The following is a 26,367-nucleotide window of genomic DNA, read 5'->3' on the forward strand; positions in this document are numbered from 1 at the left end:
GACACTTAAATCAATACTCGATGTTAACAAATTTCTCTTCTTCGGAAACGCTTTCCTTGCCATTGCCAGTCTACATTTTATATTCTCTCTACTTCGACCATCATCAGTTATTTTGTTCCCCATATAGCAAAACTCCTTTACTACTTCAAGTGTCTCATTTCCTAATCTAATTCCCTCAGTATCACCAAACTTAATTCAACTACATTATATTATCCTCGTTTTGCTTTTGTTGATGTTCATCTTATACCTCCTTTCAAGACACTGTCCATTCCGCTCAACTGCTCTTCCAAGTCTTTTGCTGTCTCTGACAGAATTACAATGTCATCGGCGAACCTCAAAGTTTTCATTTCTTCTCCATGGATCTTAATACCTACCCTGAACTTTTCTTTTGTTTCCTTTACTGCTTGCTCAATATACAGATTGAATAGCATCGGGGAGAGGCTACAACCCTGTCTCACTCCCTTCCCAACCACTGCTTCCCTTTCATGTCCCTCGACTCTTGTCACTGCCATCTGCTTTCTGTACAAATTGTAAATAGTCTTTCGCTCCCTGTATTTTACCCCTACCACCTTCAGAATTTGAAAGAGAGTATTCCAGTCAACATTGTCAAAAGCTTTCTCTAAGTCTACAAATGCGAGAAACGTAGGTTTGCCTTTCCTTAATCTTTCTTCTAAGATAAGTCATAAACTCAGTATTGTCTCACATGTTCCAATATTTCTACAGAATCAAAATGGATCTTCCCCGAGGTCGGCTTGTACCAGTTTTTCCATTGTCTGTAAAGAATTCGCGTTAGTATATTGCAGCTGTGACTTATTAAACTGATAGTTCAGTAATTTTCACATCTGCCAACACCTGCTATAGTCTGAGGGTATTTCGCCTGTCTCATAAGTCTTGCTCACCAGATGGTAGAATTTTGTTAGGACTGGCTCTCCCAAGGCCGTCAGTAGTTCTAATGTAATGTTGTCTACTCCCAGGGCCTTGTTTCGACTCAGGTCTTTCAGTGCTCTATCAAACTCTTCACGCAGTATCATATCTCCCATTTCATCTTCATCTACCTCCTCTTCCATTTCCATAATATTGTCCTCAAGAACATTGCCCCTGTATAGACCCTCTATATACTCCATCCACCTCTCTGCTTTCCCTTCGTTGCTTAGAACTGGGTTTGATATTCATGCAAGTGGTTCTCTTTTCTCCAATGGTGTCTCTAATTTTCCTGTAGGCAGTATCTACCTTACCACTAGTGAGATAAGCCTCTACATTCTTACATTTGTGCTCTAGCCATCGTTGCTTAGCCATTTTGCACTTCCTGTCGATCTCATTTTTGAAACGTTTGAATTCTTTTTGCCTGCTTCATTTACTGCATGTTTGTATTTTCTCTTTTCATCAATTAAATTCAGTATCTCTTCTGTTACCCAGGGATTTCTACTAGCCCTCGTCTTTTTACCTACTTGATCCTCTGCTGCCTTCACTATTTCATTCCTCAAAGCTAACCATTCTTCTTCTACTGTATTTCTTTCCCCCATTCCTGTCAATTGTCCCCTTATGTTCTCCCTGAAACTCTGTACAACCTCTGGTTTAGTCAGTTTATCCAGGTCCCATCTCTTTAAATTCACATCTTTTTGCAGTTTCTTCAGTTTTAATCTACAGTTCATAACCAATAGATTGTGGTCAGAGTCCGCATCTGCCCCTGGAAATGTCTTACAATTTAAAACCTGGTTCCTAAATCTCTGTCTGACCATTACATAATCTATCTGAAACCTTCTAGTATCTCCAGGGTTCTTCCATGTATACAACCTTCTTTCATGATTCTTGAACCACGTGTTAGCTATGATTAAGTTATGCTCTGTGCAAAATTCTACCAGGCGGCTTCCTCTTTCATTTCTTAGCCCCAATCCATATTCACCTACTACGTTTCCTTCTCTTCCTTTTCGTAATGTCGAATTCCAGTCACCCATGACTATTAAATTTTCGTCTCCCTTCACTACCTGAATAATTTCTTTTATTTCATCATACATTTCTTCAATTTCTTCGTCATCTGCAGAGCTAGTTGGCATATAAACTTCTACTACTGTGGTAGATGTGGACTTCGTATCTATCTTGGCCACAATAATGCATTCACTATGCTGTTTGTAGTAGCTTACCCGCATTCCTATTTTCCTATTCATTATTAAACCTACTCCTGCATTACCCCTATTTGATTTTGTATTTATAACCCTGTATTCACCTGATCAAAAGTCTGGGCAACCCCTTAAGATTTTACAAGCACAAAGAAAGAACAATATATTTTTGTCACAAATTATTATACTGTTTCTCAAAATATTTGACTTTAAAATGTATACATTTTTGCATGTGTTTGATCCAATACCAAAAACATTGTTACTGATATGGATAACGTAAATGTAAGTGGATATAAGCTCTCTGCACATGTAATGAGAGAAAATATGGAGAAAGGAGGAGTTGCCATATATGTCAAAAGTTATCATTGTGCAAAAAGTATAGAAACAAGAAAGTTTTGTGTAGAGAAACGTATAGAAGCATGTGCCTGTGAGCTTAAATTAAATAAAGGCACATTTATAATTGTAACTGTATATAGGTCCCCATCAGGAAATTTTCATCTATTTCTGAAAAATTTGGACTCCTTGTTGTGCAATCTGTCAGACAGGGGGAAGCAAATTATTATTTGTGGGGACTTCAATGTAGATTCTCTGAAAGAGGGTAATAGGAAAAATGACCTTGAAGTATTACTCGGTTCTTTCAATTTGACACCCGTTATTGATTTTCCTACTCGGGTGGTAAAGGGTAGCAGCTCACTGATAGATAACTTCTTTATAGACCAAGATAAGTTTAACCAGATAAATGCTCAGCCTGTTGAGAATGGTCTTTCTGATCATGGTGCATAGCTAGTTACAATATATGACATAGCTCCATTCAGCAATACTAAACAGTCCTCCAAAGTAGTACGTTCAGTCAACGATTTAACAATTGCAAATTTCAGGGAAAGCCTACAGCAGTTAGACTAGGATGAGGTGTACCGTGAAACTGATGCCAATTTAAAATATAATTTATTTCATGACATTTTTGTAAATGCATTTGAAAACTGCTTCCCCAAGAAAATAGTTAAATATACTCGTAAGAAACCTTGTAACAAACCATGGCTTACTAAGGGTATAAAAATATCTTGTAACCGGAAAATCGAAATGTATCTGACAGCAAGAAAGAGTAGTGACCCAGAAACTATCAAAAATTATAAAAACTACTGTGTTATATTAAGAAAAGTTATTAAAAAATCCAGGAGTATGTGTATCATGTCTGAAATCAGCAACTCTGATAATAAAATTAAAACAATTTGGAATATTATTAAAAGAGAAACAGGTCAACCAAGAGCAGAGGAAGACAGTATTACCATCAAATTGAATGAAAACTTTACGAACAAAAAGTCAGAAGTTGAAAATATTTTTAATAATCATTTTCTAAATGTTGTGGATATAGTAGGATCCAGGTGTTCATTAGAAGATGTTAGGCTGTTAATGGAAGAGGCCATACCTATGCAATTTGATACAATTGAAATCTCACCCACTTCTCCCTCTGAAATTAGGAAAATAATAAACTTGCTTAAAAGCAAAAACTCACATGGAATTGATGGCATTTCCAGCAAAATACTAAAAGCTTGTTCTCAACAGATAAGTAAGATTCTCAGCCACCTGTGTAATAGCTCTCTGGAACAGGGCATTTTCCCTGATAGACTGAAATATGCTATTGTTATACCTTTGCATAAAAAGGGGGATAGATCTGATGTCAACAATTACCGTCCAATCTCCCTTCTAACAGCTTTATCCAAAATTTTTGAGAAAGTAATGTATTCAAGAGTAGCTTCACATATCTGTAAAAATGAAGTACTAACAAAATGTCAGTTTGGTTTCCAGAAAGGTTTTTCCAACAGAAAATGCCATATATGCTTTCACCAGTCAAATTTTGAATGATCTGAATAACCGAACACCACCCATTGGGATATTTTGTGATCTCTCAAAGGCTTTTGATTGTGTAAATCATGAAATTCTGCTAGACAAGCTCAAGTATTGTGGCATGAGTGCGACAGTGCACAAATGGTTTAATTCGTACCTAACTGGAAGAGTGCAGAAAGTTGAAATAAGTAGTTCTCGTAACATGCAAAGATCAGCACATTCCTCAAACTGGGGAACTATCAAGCATGGGGTTCCACAAGGGTCAGTCTTGGGTCCTTTGTTGTTCTTATTATATATTAATGACTTGCCATTCTATATTCATGAAGAGGCAAAGTTAGTTCTCTTTGCTGATGATACAAGTATAGTAATCACACCTGACAAACAAGAATTAACTGATGAAATTGTCAATACTGTCTTTCAGAAAATTACTAAGTGGTTCCTTGTAAACGGACTCTCACTGAATTTTGATAAGACACAGTACATACAGTTCCGTACAGGGAATGGTATGACGCCATTAATAAATATAGACCTTAATCAGAAGCATATAGCTAAGGTAGAATATTCCAAATTTTTAGGTGTGTCCATTGATGAGAGATTAAATTGGAAGAAACACATTGATGATCTGCTGAAACGTTTGAGTTCAGCTACTTATGCAATAAGGGTCATTGCAAATTTTGGTGATAAACATCTTAGTAAATTAGCTTACTACGCCTATTTTCACTCATTGCTTTCATATGGCATCATATTTTGGGGGAATTCATCACTGAGGAATAAAGTATTTATTGCACAAAAGCGTGTAATCAGAATAATAGCTAGAGTCCACCCAAGATCATCCTGCAGACATTTATTTAAGGATCTAGGGATATTCACAGTAGCTCTCAGTATATATACTCTCTTATGAAATTTGTTATTAACAACCAAACCCAATTCAAAAGTAATAGCAGTGTGCATAACTACAATACTAGGAGAAAGGATGATCTTCACTATTCAAGATTAAATCTAACTTTGGCACAGAAAGGGGTGAATTATACTGGCACTAAAGTCTTTGGTCACTTACCAAATAGTATCAAAAGTCTGACAGATAACCAACAAGTATTTAAGAAGAAATTAAAAGAATTTCTGAATGACAACTCCTTCTACTCCATAGAGGAATTTTTAGATATAAATTAAGAAAAAAAAATATTTAAAAAATAAAAATAAAAAAGAAAAATAAAAAACACAAAAAATAAAGTTGTTATATTAACTTAAGTATGTTGTTAAATTAACCTAATTATGTCATGTATTAGAAAATTCGACTCGTTCCACATCATTACGAAATATCATATTCATGATCCATGGAACTAGTATTAATCTAATCTAATCTAATCATACATTTTTCCCCTGCTCTTATCTAAGTACCTCAAAAGCGTGGTTTTGGAAAGATTAAAGCTTCCTGATGTGATGAAGTTCTTTGTCCACTCATTTTTTGAAATAGGGGAACAAAATGCATTGCACAATGGAACAGGTAATTTCAGTCAATGATACATTAATTCTATGTTCTTTTAAATCACAAACTCAATGTTTTGATGTGTCATGTTGTCACTGACAATATATCACAAAGTACACTGCACATTTTTATTCATTTTTCCTAATTTCATTGTCGAGTTGTGGCAAACAAATTGTTGCATAGCATTCAGCATCGACTGTTCTTTGAATCCACTAAAGCAATGTGTCTGGTGTACTCAAAGGAACAAGAGACCATTATCTTATAAGCGCTTTGCGAACAATCCACTTTTGTTAGTTTTAGTCCGTCTTAGAACAGCTGAGTTGTTGCTGCAGCTACTTTCATGCTCATCTGACAATATCTAACGTACATCTCCTTTTATGAAGTTGTGTGCAGGTTCTGCATCTCATAGGTCAAATTTTTTGAACATTTTGTTACATCAACTCATATAAGCAAGTTGGTGAGCTTCGTTAACATTGTGAGGAATCCTTTAGGAACACATCTGTTTTTTTTTTTTTTTTTTTTTACAGCTAAGTGTTCATGTAAAAAAGAATATACTGCAGATTTTGATACACTTAAGAATGCCTTTTATCTTAAGATGAGTCACAGGCTGAGCTTCATCAATTACGTCACTCACAGCATAAAGATTTTTGGAACTACAACCTGTAATTTAGTGGATTACTCCTACTACCTTTCTTGAATATTGGTGTGACCTGTGCAACTTTCAAGTCTTTGGGTACGGATCTTTCGTCGAGCGAACGATTGTATATGGTTGTTAAGTATGGAGCTAATGCATCAGCATACTCTGAAAGGAACCTAATTGATATACAATCTGGACCAGAAGACTTTCTTTTATTAAGTGATTTAAGTTGCTACACTATTTACTCCCACATTACTCACGTTGGCAGCAATTCTTGCTTCGAATTCTGGAATATTTACTTTGTCTTCTTTGGTGAAGGAATTTTGAAAGGCTGTATTTAGTAACTCTGCTTTGGCAGCACTGTTGTCAATAGTATTTCCAATGCTATTACACAGAGAAGGCGTTGTCTGTGTCCTGCCACTAGCGTACTTCACATACGACCAGAATCTCTTTGAATTTTCTGCCAGGTTTCGAGAGAAAGTTTTACTGTGGAAACTACTGTAAGCATCTAGCACTGATGTCCACACTAAATTATTAGCTTCTGTAAAAGATTGACAATCTTCGAGATTTTGCATTCATTTGAATTTGACATGCTTTTTTGTTGATTCTGAAACAATTTTCTGATCCTTTGCTTTGCGCACCAAGGGGGATCAGCTCCGTCAATTGTTAACTTATTTGATATTAATCTCTCAATTGCTGTCAATACTATTTCTTCGAATTTAAGCTACATCTGGTGTACACTTACATTGTTAATTTGGGAGAAGAGGAGATTGTCTCAGAGGAAGACGTGTCAAGTGAATTTTTAACTGGTTTTTTGAATAGGTATATTTTTCATTTATTCTTGGAGGATTTGGGGATTACAATATTCAACTTGCTATGAAAACCCTGTTTTCACTTAATCCCTATATCCATTTTGATGCTTGTTATTAGCTCAGAATTAATTGTTGCTAAGAGGTCAACCATGTTTACGCAACCATTTACTACTCGTGTGGACTCATGAACTAACTGTCCGAAATAATTTTCAGAGAATGTGATTAGAACAATTTCTGATGATGTTTTGTGTGTACCCCCAGATTTAAACATGTATTTTCACCAACATACCAATGGTAAATTAAAGTCAGCACCAACTATAATTGAGTCGGGTATGTGTTTGAAATTAAACTCAACTTTTCTTTGAACCTTTCAGCAATTCTATCATCTGAGCTAGGAGGTCGGTAAAAGGATCCACTTATTATTTTGTTCTGGTTGCCAAGAATAACCTCCGCCCGTACTAACTCACAAAAACTATCTGTTTCATTCTGCTACAAGATAAACTACTTCTAACAGCAACAAACATGCCACTGCCATGTGTGTTTAGCCTATCCTTTCAGAACACCATTAGGTTCTTCGCAAAAACTTCAGCTGAACTTATCTTTGGCTTTAGCCAGTTTCCAGTGTCTGTAATGATTTGAGCATCAGTGCTTTCTATTAGTGCTTGGAGCTCTGTTACTTTCCCAACACAGCTATGACAATTTACAAGTGTTATTCCAATGGTTCCTGCACCTATGTTCTTCGTATGTTCAAACTGCACCCTTCTAGACTGAAGTCCTTTTTGTTTTTCCCCGAGCACCTCTAACCTAAAAAAACCGCCCAGTCCACACCACACAGCCCCAGCTACCTGTGTAGCTGTCTCCTGCATATAGTGGACTCCTGAACCATTCAGTGGAACCCAACCCCCCCCCCCCCCCCCCCCCAGGACGTAAGTCGAGGAATCTGCTGCCTACACGGTCGCAGAACCGTTCGATCCTTTGATTCAGACCCTCCACTCAGTTTTGGAGCAAAGGTCTGCAATCGGTACTGTCAACTATGCTGCAAATGGTGAACTCTGTTTTAATCTTGCAGCAAGACTGGCAGCCTTTATTACTTCTGTTAGCCACTTGAAACCAGAGAGAATCTCTTCCGATTCAAAGTGACACACAGAATTGGTACCAATGTGAGCTACCATCTGCAGATGACTGTACCCTGTGCTCTTCATGGCATCCAGAAGGACTCTTTCCATGTCTGGAATGACTCCATCTGGCATGCAAATGGAGTGCACATTGACTTTCTTCCTCTCCTTGGCAGCCATGTCCCTAAGGGGCCCCATAACTTGCTTAACACTGAAGCTCCCAACTACCAATAATCCTACCTTCTGTGATTGCCCAGATCTTGCAGACTGCAAGGTTCCCTCTGAAACAGAACATGCAATTGCATTTGGCTGAGGGACAGTATCAGCTACAGACAGCACCTGACACCTGTTTATCAGACTAACTGGGCAGGCCTTACGTGTGGCTCCCTGGGAAGCCTTTCCCTGCCTGCTGTGCCCTGAGGCGACCTCCCATTCGACCACGGGTGAGTGGTCAACCTCAGTGTAAGCAGTAACTGGAGTAACTGGGCTGGTCACTGGTGCGAGCTGATCAGCAGATTCAGATGCACTGGACACCCATTGGATCTGCATGGCCGGCCCACAACAGTGATGCCCATCCACTGCAGCTTCAAACTGAATAACCAAAGCCATCACAGCCTGGATCTGAGAGCAAAGTGTCACCAATTCAGCTCGCATCCGCACAAAGCCATTGCAGTCCCTATCCATACTGAAGACTGCGGAAACCTACACTACATAGACAAACAAGGACAATCGACACACACTACGGAACTCTACTGTAAGCACAAAGGAAAACTAAAGAACTGTGTCTAATAAATTAGATTCACAGGCAGAGATTAAAAAACTGAACCACCAAAGCACACAGGTGAGATAAAGTAATTCGCTGATTAGGAGCTCGAATATGTCACAAAAATGGTTTACTTTCCGACACAAACGAAAACCCAGAACTCAGCCTATTAAATATTAAATTAACATGCAGAAACTCAAGAAACTATAGCACACAGAGGAAACAGTGCAATTTGCTCCTGGTTAGGGGCGCAATCGTTTACATGCCTCTTGCTGCTTGTGTTATGACCGGCTTCTAGTATATATGAAAAATATCGAATAATTTCTCACTATCATGTTTCCTAGTGTTAATAAAAATGTATTTCATTTTACTAATAACAGTCTTTTGAAAAACAGTCTGGAAGTTCCTTTGTTGTTGTTGTAGTCTTCAGTCCTGAGACTGGTTTGAAGCAGCTCTCCATGCTACTCTATCCTGTGCAAGCTTCTTCATCTCCCAGTACTTACTGCAGCCTACGTCCTTCTGAATCTGCTTAGTGTATACATCTCTTGGTCTCCCTATATGATTTTTACCCTCCACACTGCCCACCAATGCTAAATTTGTGATCCCTTGATGCCTCAGAACATGTCCTACCAACCGGTCCCTTCTTCCAGTCAAGTTGTGCCACAAACTCCTCTTCTCCCCAATCCTATTCAATACCTCCTCATTAGTTATGTGATCTACCCATCTAATCTTCAGCATTCTTCTGTAGCATCACATTTCGAAAGCTTCTATTCTCTTCTTGTCCAAACTATTTATCGTCCATGTTTCACTGCCATACATGGCTACACTCCATACAAATACTTTCAGAAACGACTTCCTGACAAATCTATACTCGACGTTAACAAATTTCTCTTCTTCAGAAACGATTTCCTTGCCATTGCCAGTCTACATTTTATATCCTCTCTACTTCGACCCTCATCAGTTATTTTGCTCCCCAAATAGCAAAACTCCTTTACTATTTTAAGTGTCTCATTTCCCAATCTAATTCCCTCAGCATCACCCGACTTAATTCGACTACATTCCATTATCCTCGTTTTACTAATAACAGTCTTTTGCAAAACAGTCTGGAAGTTCCTTAAAGTAATTTATTTACATTATCTGTAATTACTGTTCCTGTTAATTACAATAATTATGTTTCAGACGGACAGGATAATATTTCCTGGCAGATTAAAACGGTGTGCCGGACGGAGACTCAAACTCGGGACCTTTGCCTTTCGCGGGCAAGTGCTCTACCAACTGAACCAGCCAAGAACGACTCACGACCCGTCCTCACAACTTTAATTCTGCCAGTACCTTGTCTCCTACCTTCCAAACTTCACAGAAGCTCTTCTGCGAACCTTGCAGAACTAGCACTCCTGGAAGAAAGGATATTGCGGAGACATGGCTTGCCACAGCCCGGGGGATGTTTCCAGAATGAGATTTTCACTCTGCAGCGGAGTGTGCGCTGATATGAAACTTCCTGGCAGATTAAAACTGTGCGTCGGACCGAGACTCGAACTCAGGAACTTTGCTCTACGAAGAGCACTTGCCCGCGAAAGGCAACAATAATACTTTGCAATTACATAGTAAGATTTGGATTTTAATTTAATTCTGTTTTTTAGTTTCAAACAACATCGAGTTAAAATATATGTCATATACAGTGATCGTAACCATATTTTTGTGATTCTAAGTAAATAATACAGTTTCAAACATTCCTACCAGTAACAATATCTACTTGAGACATAAGAAAAACTTCATACACATTTATTTCATCATAACAGTTCCGGAAGTGCAGTATTAGTTACACTCTCCACATCTGGCTCTGCTTAGGATTGCTGTTGACATGTTATTAGCTTTTCAATTAATTAGTGTGAGTGAAAATCTGATGATAAACTTTATAGAAGAGGAAAGGCCAAAGCTGTTATGTTTCATGTTTGAAGGCCGTACAGTCCAGAATTGGGACACCACTAAGGCCAAATGACCATAAGCATAGAGGCATTTATCCCACTAACGTACCAGGTTGGTAAAACACAGTGTCCTGCTGCGAGAAGAAGTCTGTAACTGCCCACTGCACATTCTCATCCAAAGTGAATCATCAACCCTTCGAGGCCTTTTGTTAGGGACGGAAGGCATGATAATCGTAGGGGAAGAGACCATGAATGTAGAGCGGGTGCTCGAGTGTTTACTATTTGATATGGGGTAAACTCTGCATTACAACATTTGCGATGTGGGTGCACATGTTATCATGAAGTAGCAACACCTCTTTCACATCATTCCACAAAGGTGCTTTTTGACAGACAAGCTGCCCCCATACACCCTCTTCATTCTCTGATGGATACCTACCAGTGTTTGCTCTTTTGCAGCCAGGAAAAGAGTAAGAGCACATTAGTCTTGTTTGAACGCATTTGGTAATAATGACGCCTTAGTTTATATTTCCAAATTTATCGCAAGCAGCTCAGAAAGACATGAATACCACACTAATCCCTTGCCCCAAGTTAGTGCTCATATATCCACATCGAGTCATGATACATTGCATATACACAGCAACAACTACCTCATGCAGTAACTTTTTGATCACCCCTTGTATCTTTCAATTTCACTACATGGGGACTAAATGATTATTAAATCAAGACCACAAGCTGTCGACAAGTATTGCTATACATCAACAGGGACAGTTGAAAATGTGTGCCCCGACCGTGACTGGAACCTAGGATCTCCTGCTTACATGGCAGACACTCTATCCATCTGAGCCACCGAGGGCACAGAGGATAGTGTGACTGCAGGGATTTATCCCTTGCACACTCCCCGTGAGACCCACATTCCCAACTTAATATCCACACATTACATTCATAGTGCCCCTGCCCATGACACTCATTACTCGCAGCAGACAATCTTATCGAGTCCCGTAAGAGTTCGGGCAATGCATGTGCATCCAGCACAGGAGGAGGAGGAGGTCGATGGCCAGTTAGCCTTAACTATATGAATACAGTATCTGTTCTTTCAGACATGTCCGAAAGAACAGATACAATCTTCATACATGGGAACTAGGTTGTGTGTAATTTCATTTAGGTGACAGGGAGGGTCCAGACCCTCCTTGGATGCCCCTTTGGCTACATTCTTGGAAGTGAGAACCAAATGTGACTTAGCCAAAAAAAAGTAAGGAAAAGTAAGTATAGAAAAAGCAGAGTAGGCAATCAAATTCATTCCCACAAAGAAGGTCAGACTGTCAAAAAGGAAACAGCCCTACAGATCAAGTCATGGAAAAGGTATAGTCAGAGAGGAGGATTGTAGCATACAAAGAAGGAGTACTAGAACGGCTGGATACCCATACCCACCATGAACTCAAAAATAGTTATTACCCTGGGGACTATATTTCAAATTCTGTTTCAATCAATAGCACCAATAAACATAAGGATTCCACTTTCGGCAATACACACTCTTTCAGTAATCAAAAGATAGCACGATAACAAATGTTACAAACATAAGAACAAAACTCTCGAAATACTAGTCAACAGGACATTGGCAATCAAATGAAAAGTTGGACTTGTGTGTCAATCCACATTTTAAAATAAAAAGTGGAAACTAGTAAGGAAAAGTATTAACTTATGAAGCACTGAAACTGGGATGACTAAAGCAGTTACGTAATGGTTGGACAAAGCATAACACACTGGACTTGTAGCTTTTGATGCCAGTCCACTTCCAAGTGGGTGTTAAGAAGACTATTTAAGGAAAAAAAAAAAAGAAAGAAAGAAAAATACAGCACAGAGACTCCTAAGGTGCAATCCTCAAGATGATATTCACAAAAACTTCTTCCTCCTCTTTTGTTTCTGTAAGCCAATTTCATATGTTTGAGACCCACCAAATCAGAATTGAACATTCTTTTCCCACCTGGTGTATTTTTGAAGTGAATATGAATAATGAAATGGAAATAACATGAACAAAAACCCTACCATACTGTACATCCACCCCCAAATGTGAAGAAGAGAAGCCTACCTTCACAAGAACTTCACCTGGCTGAGCTATCCCAGCAACTTTTATCAACTTTTATCAACCAAGGATACAATTTCGTAGAAGTCAAAACCTGCAGTGCTCTGCATACTCAACAGGCAACAACAAATAAGTACTACAGGAGAGAAACCTCTACAGCCCACATTCTGTTTTCAAATAGGGCCAATCATGTCTCCATTAACACTTCTGATTCACTTCTCAAACATCATCCATGTTTCTTACACAGTTCTACTGCTTCCACACACCAGTTCTTAATAAATTAAGAAATAACAGTGAGGCCATATTTCTAGGTGAACAGACAGATATTATTTATGACATTTTGCACACATGAAAATTGAAATAGTGTGCACACTCCGGACAGTGACTTCCAACAATTGACCAATTTCCTACACTGGAATGGTGCAAAAATTATATTTAACACTCACAGAATAACAAGCTGGCAAGATCAGAACAAATGTGACACCATTGATTATTTGACAACTGAGGAGTGTTTTTTTTTTAAACCCAATGAATACAAAAAAGACGATTTTCTGGGAACACATTTTTCAAATATCATACTGAAATACTAATTACGTAAATTATGTAATTTATCATTCGCCCATCTTTTGTGGGCCCAATTCTGACTGTATGAGTTTCCCAGTCTCTTTAAATATCGATAGACGCAAAGATGGAAATTAAAGGTTTATTTATTAATATACACATTCAAATTGATTTTTCCTTTGCTTTTTTACCTTTAACATTAATTACGAAGAAAGCTACTTCACTGTTCATTTTGCATAGAAAAGCAATAATGTACCACAACATTAAACTTTAGTATCATTCTTACCCATGAATGTTTCTTGGGCAGAAGGATATAATAGCAACAAATGTTATTGCAATTCAACGCAAAATACTGGTTACAACAATGTTGTTGTTGTTGTGGTCTTCAGTCCTGAGACTGGTTTGATGCAGCTCTCCAAGCTACTCTATCCTGTGCAAGCTTCTTCATCTCCCAGTACTTACTGCAACCTACATCCTTCTGAATCTGCTTAGTGTATTCATCTCTTGGTCTCCCTCTACGATTTTTACCCTCCAATGCTAAATTTGTGATTCCTTGATGCCTCAGGACATGTCCTACCAACCAGTCCCTTCTTCTTGTCAAGTTGTGCCACAAACTCCTCTTCTCCCCAATTCTGTTCAAAACCTCTTCATTACATATGTGACCTACCCATCTAATCTTCAGCATTCTTCTGTAGCACCACATTTCGAAAGCTTCTATTCTCTTCTTGTACAAACTATTTATTGTCCATGTTTCACTTCGATACATGGCTACACTCCATACAAATACTTTCAGAAACGACTTCCTGACACTTAAATTAATACTCCATGTCAACAAATTTCTCTTCTTCAGAAATGCTTTCCATGCCATTGCCAGTCTACATTTTATATCCTCTCTACTTCGACCATCATCAGTTATTTTGCTCCCCAAATAGCAAAACTCCTTTACTACTTTAAGTGTCTCATTTCCTAATCTAATTCCCTCAGCATCACCCGACTTAATTCGACTACATTCCATTATCCTTGTTTTGCTTTTGTTGATGTTCATCTTATATTCTACTTTCAAGACACTGTCTATTCCATTCAACTGCTCTTCCAAGTCCTTTGCTGTCTCTGACAGAATTACAATGTCATCGGCTAACCTCAAAGTTTTTATTTCTTCTCCCTGGATTTTAATACCTACTCCGAATTTTTCTTTTGTTTCCTTTACTGCTTGCTCAATATACAGATTCAATAACATCGGGGAGAGGCTACAACTCTGTCTCACTCCCTTCCCAACCACTGCTTCCCTTTCATGCCCCTCGACTCTTGTAACTGCCATCTGGTTTCTGTACAAATTGTACATAGCCTTTCTCTCCCTGTATTTTACCCCTGCCACCTTTAGAATTTGAAAGAGAGTATCCCAGTCAACATTGTCAAAAGCTTTCTCTAAGTCTACAAATGCTAGAAACGTAGGTTTGCCTTTCCTTAATCTTTCTTCTAAGATAAGTCGTAAGGTCAGTATTGCCTCACGTGTTCCAACATTTCTACGGAATCCAAACTGATCTTCCCCGAGGTCTGCTTCTACCAGTTTTTCCATTCGTCTGTAAAGAATTCGTGTTAGTATTTTGCAGCTGTGACTTATTAAACTGATAGTTCGGTAATTTTCACATCTGTCAACACCTGCTTTCTTTGGGATTGGAATTATTATATTCTTCTTGAAGTCTGAGGGTATTTCGCCTGTCTCGTACATCTTGCTCACCAGATGGTAGAGTTTGGTCAGAACTGGCTCTCCCAAGGCCGTCAGTAGTTCTAATGGAATGTTGTCTACTCCCAGGGCCTTGTTTCGACTCAGGTCTTTCAGTGCTCTGTCAAATTCTTCACGCAGTATCGTATCTCCCATTTCATCTTCATCTACATCCTCTTCCATTTCTGTAATATTGTCCTCAAGTACATCACCCTTGTATAAACCCTCTATATACTCCTTCCACCTTTCTGCTTTCCCCTCTTTGCTTAGAACTGCGTTTCCATCTGAACTCTTGATATTCATGCAAGTGGTTCTCTTTCCTCCAAAGGTCTATATAATTTTCCTGTAGGCTGTATCTATCTTACCACTAGTGAGATAAGCCTCTACATCCTTACATTTGTCCTCTAGCCATCGTTGCTTAGCCATTTTGCACTTCCTGTCGATCTCATTTTTGAGACGTTTGTTTTCCTTTTTGCCTGCTTCATTTACTGCATTTTTATATTTTCTCCTTTCATCAATTAAATTCAATATTTCTTCTGTTACCCAAGGATTTCTACTAGCCCTCGTCTTTTTACCTACTTGGTCCTCTGCTGCCTTCACTACTTCATCCCTCAGAGCTACCCATTCTTCTTCTACTGTATTTCTTTCCCCCATTCCTGTCAATTGTTTCCTTACGCTCCCCCTGAAACTCTGTACAACCTCTGGTTTAGTCAGTTTATCCAGGTCCCATCTCTTTAAATTCACACCTTTTTGCAGTTTCTTCAGTTTTAATCTACAGTTCATAACCAATAGATTGTGGTCAGAGTCCGCATCTGCCCCTGGAAATGTCCTACAATTTAAAACCAGGTTCCTAAATTTCCGTCTTACCATTATATAATCTATCTGATACCTTTTAGTATCTCCAGGATTCTTCCATGTGTACAAACTTCTTTTATGATTCTTGAACCGCATGTTAGCTATGATTAAGTTATGCTCTGTGCAAAATTCTAACAGACGGCTTCCTCTTTCATTTCTTAGCCCCAACCCATATTCACCTTCTATGTTTCCTTCTCTCCCTTTTCCTACTGTCAAATTCCAGTCACCCATTACTTTTAAACTTTTGTCTCCCTTCACTACCTGAATAATTTCTTTTATCTCATCATACATTTCTTCAATTTCTTCGTCATCTGCAGAGTTACTTGGCATATAAACTTGTACTACTGTAGTAGGGATGGGCTTCAAGTCTATCTTGGCCACTATAATATGTTCTCTATGCTGTTTGTAGTAGCTTACCCACACTCCTATTTTTTTTTATTCATTATTAAACCAACTCCTGCATTACCCCTATTTGATTTAACGACGTCTTCCTGAGTACTCCCCGCCCGGAGATCCGAATGGGGGACTATTTTACCTCCGGAATATTTTACCCAAGAGGACGCCATCATCATTTAACCATACAGTAAAGCTGCATGCCCTCGGGAAAAACAATATTAAACCGAAAATCTATTGATCACTTTCAAAAATGTCTTTACAAAAGTTCTATTTCTACTCCTGGTAAGTACCAAAGTGTATGCATGGACAAGAAAAAAAAATTCCTGGATTTCACAGTTAAAAAATACACTTTTTTCCGAGTGAAAACACACTTTTTCCATGTTAAATACCTGCATACTTACCTCGCAACTGTAAAACATATCAATCCTTTGAATGGACAATATTTTATATGCCGCCATAGAACTTCCCGGAACTTTAGGGAAGTTTTTGGAAAGAACTTTGATGTGCAGCAACATGTTCGCTGTATATTTTTGTATTACAGAAGTATAAATTCAAATTCTACCAAACATATTGTGACGCCCTTTTTAAGTCAATCCCATGTGACGCCCTTTTTAAGTCAATCATAGTTCGTGTCAGCCGATGACAGCAGATATTCAGAGCTTAGGACACCTGACATAGTCAGCCCATAGCAGCATCACATAAGTAGCACAAACACACAAATAGGAAAAGTTAATGGTTTAAATTAATATACATAGTGTAGCTACAAGAAAAGCTAAGCTTTCACATATAATATTGGTCTTTAAGATTAATGAGCTACAAGAGAAGCTAAGCTTTCACATGTAATATTGGTCTTTTTTTTGCATATGTTGTACTTTAAGATACATCACACGAATGTGTCAGTAAAATTTAAAATAATGACATAAATGTCTGGTCTTCTGGACTCGAAATTCTTGCAAGTGGCTGGTCCTTAAAGTGATTTAAGAAATTAATCACACCTTCTCATATATAACATAGTTTATGTTGCATAAAAGGAAATTTACTTTGAAAGTAGACACTTCTCCAACCACCATTCAGAATATTTTCTCGAGACCTGTTAGAAATAGGTTTGTTCCAGCATTGCCAGAGAGCACCGAAAACATACATTACTGCAGGTGCGCAGCTAAGGTGACATAGGAAGCCAGTTTGTTCATATGTACAGAGCCTTAAGAGATCTTTCATTACGCCATAAAAGAAACATGACACCAGATGATATTCCAAGAGCATCAGACTTTCATAAACCATACTAAAATGAATAATTCTGCTTGAAATGGACACTTGTATGTCCAGATTCACGACGAAGTAGGCCCCAACCTGATATTAAGCTTTTCAGTGTGATTTTCAGGATGTAAATTTTCTTGGAGTACCAGTACTGTACTATATCATGTTTGGGTTCTTTATTATGGCTTAATGCCACACGAGCCACAAGATGAAAATGTGCACTTCAAATTCAGTGAACAGTTGGAACTAGCCAATACTGTGGAATGCAACACTTCATTTCACATAAATTGACTGTTTCAGTGGAAAAGATGAATAAAAGCCAAATTTCTTTAGCAAACCGATGAAAATAACTTCATCGGTCTGCCAGGCGATTACTACTAAACAGCCAAAACAGCTGGAAATAAAATAAAATAAAATCAGGAAATAAAGTAATATTTTAGCCTTCCACAATTATGTGGAAGAGGAAACAACAACAATCACTAAACATAAACACAGGTCACATAGAGGCTATCCCTTTCCCACTACAGTCCAGAGTGCTCTGCACATGTGCGAATCTGGCACCTTGGGCATGCCACATAATTTTTTCGGTTAGCATCTGGCTGCTTGCTGCTACTGCTGATTCAGCTAACAGCCGTATTTCAAGTAGTTAGAAGCAGGAGAAAGTACTGCCCATACTCGACTCAACTGTGCTTACGCCCTCTGGCAGCTTCTAAAATGAATCTAATTGTTGAAACCTGTTGTAACCGTGACCGGATGGTCTCGGGGTAGCCGAGAAAGTGCGGCGGGACCAAACGGAGAGCAGCCTGTGCACAAACAAACGAACACAAAGGGCGGACACGAAACGACAGACGATGGAGAAAGACCTTACGATGACAACAAGCAAGTCCCCACACAGTTGAAGGGACCCATTGCGTTTCTGTATGACCACCAGATGTGTCGCCCAGGCACTGTATGTGACAGGCTCCAGAACGCCAGCGGCCTGGAGTCGATCCAGTTCCTGCTTGACATCCGGCCATAAGACCACAGGAAGGGGCCAGGCATGGAAAAAGCGAGGCTGTGCATCCAGCGGTAGGGTGATGAGCGCCTGAAAGCCAGAAGCACATTCGAGATCTGTTGCAAACAGCGACTGCAAAAGCAGAGCAGAGATCGTCCAAGTCCTGAAAAGGAACAGCCATGGAAATGACCTAAACTTTGTTGGAAATAGAAAAGCCAAACAGTTGAAACGCATCCAGGCCAAAAATATCGAAGCCAACAGATGGTTGACGACAAAGAGGGTAAGAAGCTGGAACACGCTTGTACGTCGCCTGTACGACGAACTGCCCACAAAGGGGAATGGAACTGTCTCCGTAAGTGACTAAACAGCGAGAGGGAGATGACAACTCAGGTGAGCCCAGCCAGGTATATGTCGCCATATTAACCAGGGAGAAGGTGACCCCAGTGTCAACCTGAAAACTGACCTCCTCAGTGAAAATGCGGAGCATGAGAAAAAGCTTCCACGCTGACGGGTCATCCTGCGGGACGAGCGATTGCAGAGCATGGACTGTATCTTGATGCACAGGAGGGGCAGGACTGGAGCGAGTCGAGCAACTACTACAAACCGATCGAATGAGTCCCTCCTTGTTACACAGTGTGCATGTGTTCCAGTGGTGGGGACAATCAGCCTGTGAATGCGTAGTAAAGCACTGTGGGCAAGATAGAAGTGGGCCACACGACCATCAACGAGGAGTGACTGAAGGCGCCGATGCCACAGAGACGTCATACAACGATGAGTCCCGATGGCACCAGCCTCTGCCGGCCGGGCCTTGTTGACATCGTGAGGGCGGAACCCACCATGACGCTGCGATCACCACCACCTGCGGTCGCACCATAAGACGCTCGTTAGCTGCTTGAGCAATTTCGAAGGAATGGGCAATGCAGAGAATCTCTTCCAAGGAGGGTTTGTCGAGTTTCAACGCTGTAATACGGACCTCAGGATCGGGAGCCAGCTGAACCACGACATCCCGGATCTGGGAGTCCACATATGAAGCCTTACGCTGCTGATTGGTGACCATAAAATCACAATGACGGCTGAGACCCTGCAATTCCGTGACCCAGGAATGATACAATTGACCAGGCTGTTTATGGTACTGGTGGAACTCCAGCCGAGAGACGACCACATGGTAGCTTTGGGAATAATAGTTTGTCAGCAAAAGGCATATCTCCTGGAAAGAGTAAGCTACAGGATCGGACAACGGTGCCAACTTGCGGAGAAGAAAGAACGTGTCAGGGGAGGCCCAAGACAAAAACAACGACTGCTGCAAGGAGTCGCCGTGACTTGAAAAGCCGTGAAATGTTGTTTCAGCCAATGTAAGTACGTTTCCCAGTCCTCTTTAGCGTCATTAAAGGATGGAAACGACGGCGGACGTGGGAAAGAATCGGACACCCAAGGACTCAGAAGCTGTTGTGGTAACGCGTCCTGAGCATCGACTTCGTCCGTTAGCAACTGCAGTGACTTTTGTAAGATGTCGAACTGGAGCTGCTGCTGCTGCTGCTGTTGCTCAAGAAGACAGACTAACCGTGCCTCTATGCTAGTAACTACCACTGCTTACCTCATCCAATATGTTGTAACCTGTTGTGACCGCAACTGGAACGGTCGCGGGATGGCCGAGAAAGTGCAGCAGGACCAAACGGAGAGCAGCCCGTGCACAAACAAACGAATGGAAAGGGCGGACACTAAACAATGATGGACGATGGAGGAAGACCTTACGACAACAACACCCAAGACGCAACGGAGTGATGGCGACAACCAAGAATCCAAGACGTCCACGATTTACGAGATCAAGTACGATAAACACGCTCTCTTATTGAGACGATGTGTCGAGTCTCACGCAACAATTAGACTCGCTGGCAGAGCAAGAGGCCGGCTCTTAAATATTCTATTGGGGGCGCCGCTATTGGCTGCTCGAACCACGTGTTCCACTGTGGCGCCCTCACACTACATGCAGGCCAGTATGTGCGCGCCGCCACAGCTTACAGCGCGATGATGCAGAGACCTCTAGGGGTCTTTGATGTCCATGACGGCTGGCGGGGATTCAAATTGCACGGCGGGCAGTACCAGACTAATGGAAACAGTTCTCAATTCGTACTCATCGGTAGCAGTTTGTTGTTACAAAGTACTGCATAATCTTTGTCCTAAGGCCTTTGAAACATTTTCCTGTTGGCAGACACTTGTGTGTGCACAGTGTTCTGTTGTTGTAAATGGTGCATTTCCTTTGCAACTAGAGTTTATTTTGGTTTTTCTCTCTTTTTTGTGTTATTGCTGCAGTATTATTCTGCAGTAGTGGGATACAGTAATATTCTTTGTTAGAGTATCAGTTCTTACAAGTCAAAATTACAAAATTTAACTGAAAACTAAAATAATGAAAATTTCCCAGAATTCCGAAAAATTCCCATGTGTTTCCCAAATTTCTTCCAGATGAAAAAATTCTTGGGTTTTTCCCGCATTTCCTGGGTGTATACACCCTGTGCCTTATAAGTTTTAAGATATATTTATTCTTTTACTTGCTAATCATGTTTTTGTTTTCCAAGGTAATTGCTTTCCTCACATTCTGCTTGCAGTTTCTGAATTTCCATACATCAACCTCTTCCATTATAACTGTGTGACACTGACAACACCATCTCCTTCTTCTTCGACTTTTCATAAGTCATCACTCAATAAGCAGTTATTCCGAAACATCTCAGACTGTAGAGCATTTAGTTCACTGGACCTGAGATCCTTTGCTTCCTAATCTTTATTTACTATCTTAACAACACTGTGTTCAGTTAGTGAATGAATATGTTCTATTTCCAGACGTCTTTATCAACTGTACCAAACACTCTGCCAAGAATACAGCTGTGATTACGAAAAGAGGAAATAACATACCAGCTAACTAATAATGTACTTATATTTTGACAAGAGCAGGAGTCAGAAAATAAAGGAATTTCACTTTGACAATTTTCTGGCTGGGGCACCTCACCGTATCTGAGAAAATCCAACTGAGCAAAGGCTACTTAGCTGAACCCTTTTGGTCATTCTGTTTCAAGTATAAAAACCAATCCTTTCCCTTGTCTCAGCTCGAGAATGAATCATAATGCGCAAATTGTATAGGCAAACCTGACTTGAATAGAACATTTCAACCATGGCGAGCTTTGGTATTGGCCGATTCTGTTGTACAGTACATCAAACCACACTTGAAGCGCATTAGGATTTTCCTCTTTCATTATCCAACATAACTTTTTTGCACAAAGTGTGGACGACCTATGAGTTGCTGTTAATTGATTCTTTTCCTCCAAACTTTGTTCTGTTTGAGAGTCTGTGTTTGGGATGTTGCAGTACATCCAGGTACTGCCTGTCCAGCTTTTTTCTTATGCTGTCCTTTATTGAAACAGAATTCTTCTTTGTTGTTTCTTTCTTTATGTTCCTTCTCCTGACAAAGCTGGCTTGAGCTGAGCAATAATCATGCGTTAATTTCTATTGTTGGTTCAGCATGTGCTTTCTTACAGTTTACATTCTTTTCTTTATTGCAGAAAACTCTCATATTATCACTGACAGTGGCATCCTACACCGTCATTCTTCATTCAGGTCTCTCAGAAGTAAAGTACATTTTGTTTTTATTGACTTTTGCTTTTACTGGTTACGAGTAAATATTGAGAATAGCAAAAACTCTTAGTTTTCAGATCTCTATAACAACAGAAAATGTCAGCTTTTGACATAACTGTTTCAACAAGTCATGTACTATAGATAAAACTTCATTCTAATATTCTTCACACATGTAGAAGGGCAAAAAAATCTGTTAGGAAACAAAAGAAAGAAGTGTGGAGATGATTATACACACTGATTTACTTCAAGAACGTGGAGGATCACCACTGTACAAGTGAAATGTGGGTCTTTTGTTTAGAAATACTTGTTGCTAAACAATAAAAATAAGAATGAAGTTTTCCTTTCAGTGAAAAAACCCAAAAACAGCATTTGTTCCAATCAATTACATTAAAAGTAGATATATTACTCACCAACTATTAATTTATTTAGTGTAGCATCCAACTCCTTGAGAAGTGCTTCACTTTGGACAGGGTAACAATTCCGCGTTTCGTAGTGTTCTGGCTTTTCAGATGACCCCAGAAAAAGAGTTGGTGGTATCTGGTATAGCTTTACGACTGCTGACGTCATCTTCTCTTCCCTTATCCTGTTATTTGGATTTGTTTCTGCCTCTGTCAATTTTTTATGCACATCTTGAATCTGTAGGCTCTTCCAGTAGTCTCGATGGGCATATATCACATTCAGAATTGATTCTGTAATGCTGAAAATGAAATTTAAATGATTTTGGAGCTGTTTCTTATTCTGCAATAAAAATGCAGGGGACATATCTGTAAATTATAAACTAAACTATCCTCCTGGACCAAGACTAACAAAATACAATGCCTCTTCAAAATAGAGGCAATTTCACTGATCATTATAACATGAAAAGTAAGTTTTTTGTTCTGTTATCTGCTGTGTGCATCTTGCAATTTATTCTACCAATGGCTTAAGACATATGAATACAAAAGTGAGTCTTTTATGAAAACTTTTCAGAAGTATCACTTCTTCATGGCATAAGTGTCATTAACAGAAATGTGTGCTTTCTGACATTTCAATATAGAGTCATTGAAACATATTGAAATAGTTTGACATCATCTCTTCTTAACTACAGTACAATGGTTACAACCAGACAGAAAGTTCTGGCTGCTGACACATAATAGGCTGTTTTTTTAAGAAGTTTCAAAAGAGTCATTTCATGTCAAACTGCCTAATCTTTGAACATTTTCCTGCTTGCCTATCACAGATGAAATTTTATGTGAACATTCACACACATCCCCAATGAACACTGGTAAAGTCTGAAGTCACTGAAGCACTATTGAACAAGATATAGTCACTTCTTTGACCCCATACATGACTTTGTGCAGAGCGCACATGAATTTCTGGTGACTTTGAGCTGCTATATCTCTGACAATATTTTGTTTAATAATATGGAATTTGGCCATCTCGCACAATTTCACTACATTCTCTAAATAATAATAACTAAAAGAAATCTGTGAGCTATATTCAGCCAGAAAACGTTAGGCAAAGTTAAAGAAAAAATTGGTGACTGAAAAAATTTTAATGTTTGGCTTGTTGTATCTCAGGGAATAACAATATGACCAACTTGAAACTTGTTGTATACTAACCTAGCAACACAGTGTTCTCAAATATAAGGGGCGTTCAAAAAGAAACGAATTGTAGTCTGGAATGCGCAAACCGGTGACAGGAGGGTAATATTGTGGCGTGTTTAACGAGTTGTGGTTCCGACCAGAGCATGAAAGTTCACAACCCATGCAAGTCAGGTTTGCCTATACATGTCATGTGACTATACAGAACTATAAGCAGCAGCATGCATCAATCATCCAACGCTGCCTATCTAATTGCAAACAGTGACATGGAGGTGTCAACAGAAGAGCAAAGAGGTGGTATTCGTTTTCTGACAGCAGAAGGAGTAGGAGGAACACATATTCACTGACTAATGTCACAAGTGTATGGCGGACACTGCATGTCCCTTGCAAGGATCAAGGCGTGGCACAAGCACTTCAGGGAAGGACGGGTGTCGTTAGCCAATGATGCACAGATTGGAGCACCATACTGCATTACCGATGACATCGTCCAGCTGGTGGATGCTCTCATTACCCAGGATCACGAGTGACAGTGAAAGCCATAGCCGCTGTGGTCAGATTGAATGTCAGAAGTGTTCACACCAATATGAAGGAATGACTGCACATGCGCAAAGCGTGTGCCCAATGGGTGCCTCGCAGTCTTCAACCACACCAAGAAGCATGTCGAATGGCCCATTGTCTTGCTCATCTGCAGCACTATGCTCAGGAAGAGAATGCTTTCCTGGCACGAGTGGTGGCTGGAGACGAGTCATGGTGTCATCAGTTCGAACCAGAATCAAAACGACAGTCTCCAGTGGAACCATCTAGTGTCAAACAGTCCCAAAACAAGCCAAGGTCGTCAACACAAGTGCAGGAAAGATTATGCTGATGATCTTCTTTGACCGAGATGGCGCCCTTCTGATTCACTTCCTGCAGCACGGGACAACAGTGAATGCCAAGCGTTACTTGCAAACCTTGACCACCCTTCGCCAAGCGATCAAACCAACACAACCAGGCAATCTCACCCGTGGGGTCATTCTACTTCACAACAATGCAAAACCTCATATGGCCAACACAGTCACGGCACTCCTGCAAAAATTCAAATAGGATGTTCTCGGCCACCCTACATACACTCCGCTGCAGAGTGAAAATCGCATTCTGGAAACATCCTCCAGGCTGTGGCTAAGCCATCTCTCCGCAATATCCTTTCTTTCAGGAGTGCTAGTTCTGCAAGGTTCGCATGAGAGCTTCTGTAAAGTTTGGAAGGTAGGAGACAAGATACTGGCAGAAGTAAAGCTGTGAGGACGGGGCATGAGTCGTGCTTGGGTAGCTCAGTGGTAGAGCACTAGCCCGTGAAAGGCAAGGGTCCCGAGTTCGAGTCTCGGTCCGGCACACAGTTTTAATCTGCCAGGAAGTTTCATATCAGTGCACACTCCGCTGCAGAGTGAAAATATCATACTGATGGAGTTATTACCTGATCATTATGATGCCTGTATGATAATGAGGTGAATCAACAACATTACTGCAATCTCAATGGAACAAAATGATACACTGATAAAATAGCTGGCCTCTGTGGCCGAGCGGTTCTAGGCGCTTCAGTCTAGAACTGCACTGCTGCTACAGTCGCATGTTCGAATCCTGCCTTGGGCATGTATGTGTGTGATGTCATTATGTTACTTAGGTTTAAGTAGTTCTAAATCTAGGGGACTGATGACCTCAGATGTTAAGTCTCATAGTGCTTATAGCCATTTGAACCATTTTGATAAAATTTATGCATCCTCACTGCCCAGCTAATTCATTTTATTGGCCCAAAAGAAAGGATATTTGTTGAGATCAGAACAACAGCTTATTTCCACATATTGTGTTCTATTCTGTTCCATTAATATCATCTGGGCAACAGTATCAATTTCCAGAAAATGAACTGCAGAAAGTGGCTCAAAAATTTCGAAAAATGTAACTGCAATGTTGAGAAGTTTAAAATCAAAACTGATATTACTTTTTGCTTGCCACCTGAGTGAGATACTCCTACAGATTTGAGAAGTGACAGGCTAAACACGGTTGGCGTGTTTGTTGCTGTTAGAAGTGGTTTATCTTGTTTAGAAATTAAAGTAGATACTTCCTGTAACGTAGTATGGACGAGGGTCATTGTTGGCAAACAGAATAAAATAAAATTAGATCCTTTTACCGATCTCCCAATTCAGATGATACAGTTGCTGAACGGTTCAAAGAAAACTTGAGTTTGATTTCAAACACTTACCCGACTCATATGATTGTAGTTGGTGGTGACTTTAATTTAACCTCGATATGTTAGTGCAAATACATGTTTAATTCTGGAGGTACACACAAAACATCTTTTGAAAGTGTGCTAATGCATTCTCTGAAAATTATTTCAAGCAGTTAGTTCCTGATCCCATGCAAACAGTAAACGGCTGTAAAACACCCTTAACCTCTTAGCAACAAATAATCCTGAGTCAATACCGAGCATCAAATCCGATACAGGGATTAGTGAACACATGACTGTCGTAGCGAGACTGAATATTGTAACCCCCAAATCCTCCTAAAATAAATGAAAAATATACCTATTCAAAAAAGCAGATAAAAATTCACTTGACGCCTTC

The 26,367-nt window shown here is 39.7% G+C and overlaps 1 protein-coding gene across 6 annotated transcripts in view; it reads right to left on the bottom strand.

Annotated features, from left to right (window-relative positions):
- The window catches only part of LOC124802797 (histone deacetylase 6), a 345,030-nt gene that overhangs the window by 144,804 nt on the left and 173,859 nt on the right, over positions 1–26,367 (bottom strand). For all 6 annotated transcript variants that reach the window (XM_047263842.1, XM_047263812.1, XM_047263803.1 and 3 more), the window contains one exon: positions 22,601–22,887. In XM_047263842.1, the coding sequence (XP_047119798.1) occupies positions 22,601–22,887 (287 nt within the window). The remainder of the gene's footprint in view (positions 1–22,600; positions 22,888–26,367) is intronic.

This window comes from Schistocerca piceifrons, chromosome 1, assembly GCF_021461385.2.
Source record: "Schistocerca piceifrons isolate TAMUIC-IGC-003096 chromosome 1, iqSchPice1.1, whole genome shotgun sequence".
NCBI lineage: Eukaryota > Metazoa > Arthropoda > Insecta > Orthoptera > Acrididae > Schistocerca > Schistocerca piceifrons.